Raw genomic sequence first — 1,324 nt, 5'->3', positions numbered from 1 at the left:
AGGTGTTCTGTCCTTCTACAGCATCTCTGAAAGCATGACTCTCCTCCACAGAGTCCAGACCACATTCACTCAGCCGCTCTATGCTGGATTGTGGGTGGGTCGTGATGTTGGGGTCTCAGCAGAGTTCTGTAAACTCAAATAGTTCCTGAAAGAAGTGAGATGTTTGTTTTTAGTTATTCCTCTACTTTCCATCATTTTAACTAAACTTTTTAACTGTTAATATTCTGTGGAGTCGTGTTTGTAGTAAGAAGAGAGAAATGAAAAATCTCTAGAATGTGGATTTGAGACATTTTTGAAGATGAATCTCAAACTTTTTGGCGTAAAATCTGTTTTCTTTGAACTTTGGGATTCCACTGAATTCAGATTTCTCACAAATGTGTTCATGTTTTTGTGTTGTCATGTGAACTGAAGGAAGCTGCAACCTAAATGGAATCTGTGACGTCACAATCAAAGACTTTCTCTGTTTGTTCTACACAGAAACTACAAGAGAACAAACTGAAGGAGGAGATTGTGTTTGTAGAAAGAACATTTACAACTTTGTTTTCTTTCTTTTTTGCTTCATTTGACAACTTTGGATTGAAGATTTGTGTTTTCATGTCTTTGTTCTTCTGAGAAAAGTTGTTTCTGATCATGTGACAATAAAAACATCCTCATTATTTTGTCTTTATTCATTTGTGTGAAATCTGATGAAGAAAGTCTGATGGAAGAACTGAGGCAGTTTTCCTGGAACTCTAGAAATGACAGAGTTCATGTTTAGAGCAGAAACATCTGTCAGTCAGAGTTTTTTTTAACTTTCTGCAGTAAAAAAAAGATTTGATGCTCAAGTCAATAAATATCTTGTTTATTTTATGTATTTATTTATTTTTGGATCAGATACAACAAAATAAATTAAATTAAGTAAATTAAGTTTTCTAAAAGCTGACATTCTCCAATCAGCAGTATTGGTCTGTCATGGAGTATGTTTACACGCATTCATCTGTCATTGAACAGTCTTGACCTACAGCTCCTGTTCTGCACATGTGATCTTCCAGAAACATGAATTTATTGACAGCTTAGAACATTAAAATCATTTTTCTTTTTGCTTTCGTGTAGAAGCTAAATTTAGGTGATTTGGGAGTCAAAGTGGTTTGACGCATATTTGCATCAGTAGGTGTCAAGAGGTAGAAGCTCATCATGCAGAAGCCGAAAAGTGCTACCTTCCTTTGTTTTTCCTGTTTTTACGAGTGATAACGACACCTGCTATCCCATAGGTTTGGGCGGTATTCAAATTTTAGTACCATCAAAATTCCTCCACATTTTACCTCGGTTAAAGCACCACTTAACC

At 35.6% G+C, this 1,324-nt stretch overlaps 1 protein-coding gene across 1 annotated transcript in view; it reads left to right on the top strand.

Annotated features, from left to right (window-relative positions):
- LOC112157595 (tripartite motif-containing protein 16-like) overlaps positions 1 to 157 on the top strand; it is a 14,077-nt gene extending 13,920 nt beyond the window's left edge. The window contains exon 2 of the mRNA XM_036210531.1: positions 3 to 157. Coding sequence (XP_036066424.1) covers positions 3 to 142 — 140 coding nt within the window. The 3' untranslated portion in view covers positions 143 to 157. The remainder of the gene's footprint in view (positions 1 to 2) is intronic.
- The last annotated feature ends 1,167 nt before the right edge of the window (positions 158 to 1,324 follow it).

The sequence above is a fragment of the Oryzias melastigma genome, linkage group LG24, assembly GCF_002922805.2.
Source record: "Oryzias melastigma strain HK-1 linkage group LG24, ASM292280v2, whole genome shotgun sequence".
Classification (NCBI taxonomy): Eukaryota; Metazoa; Chordata; class Actinopteri; order Beloniformes; family Adrianichthyidae; genus Oryzias; species Oryzias melastigma.
This window is presented reverse-complemented; position numbering and strand designations above follow the sequence as displayed.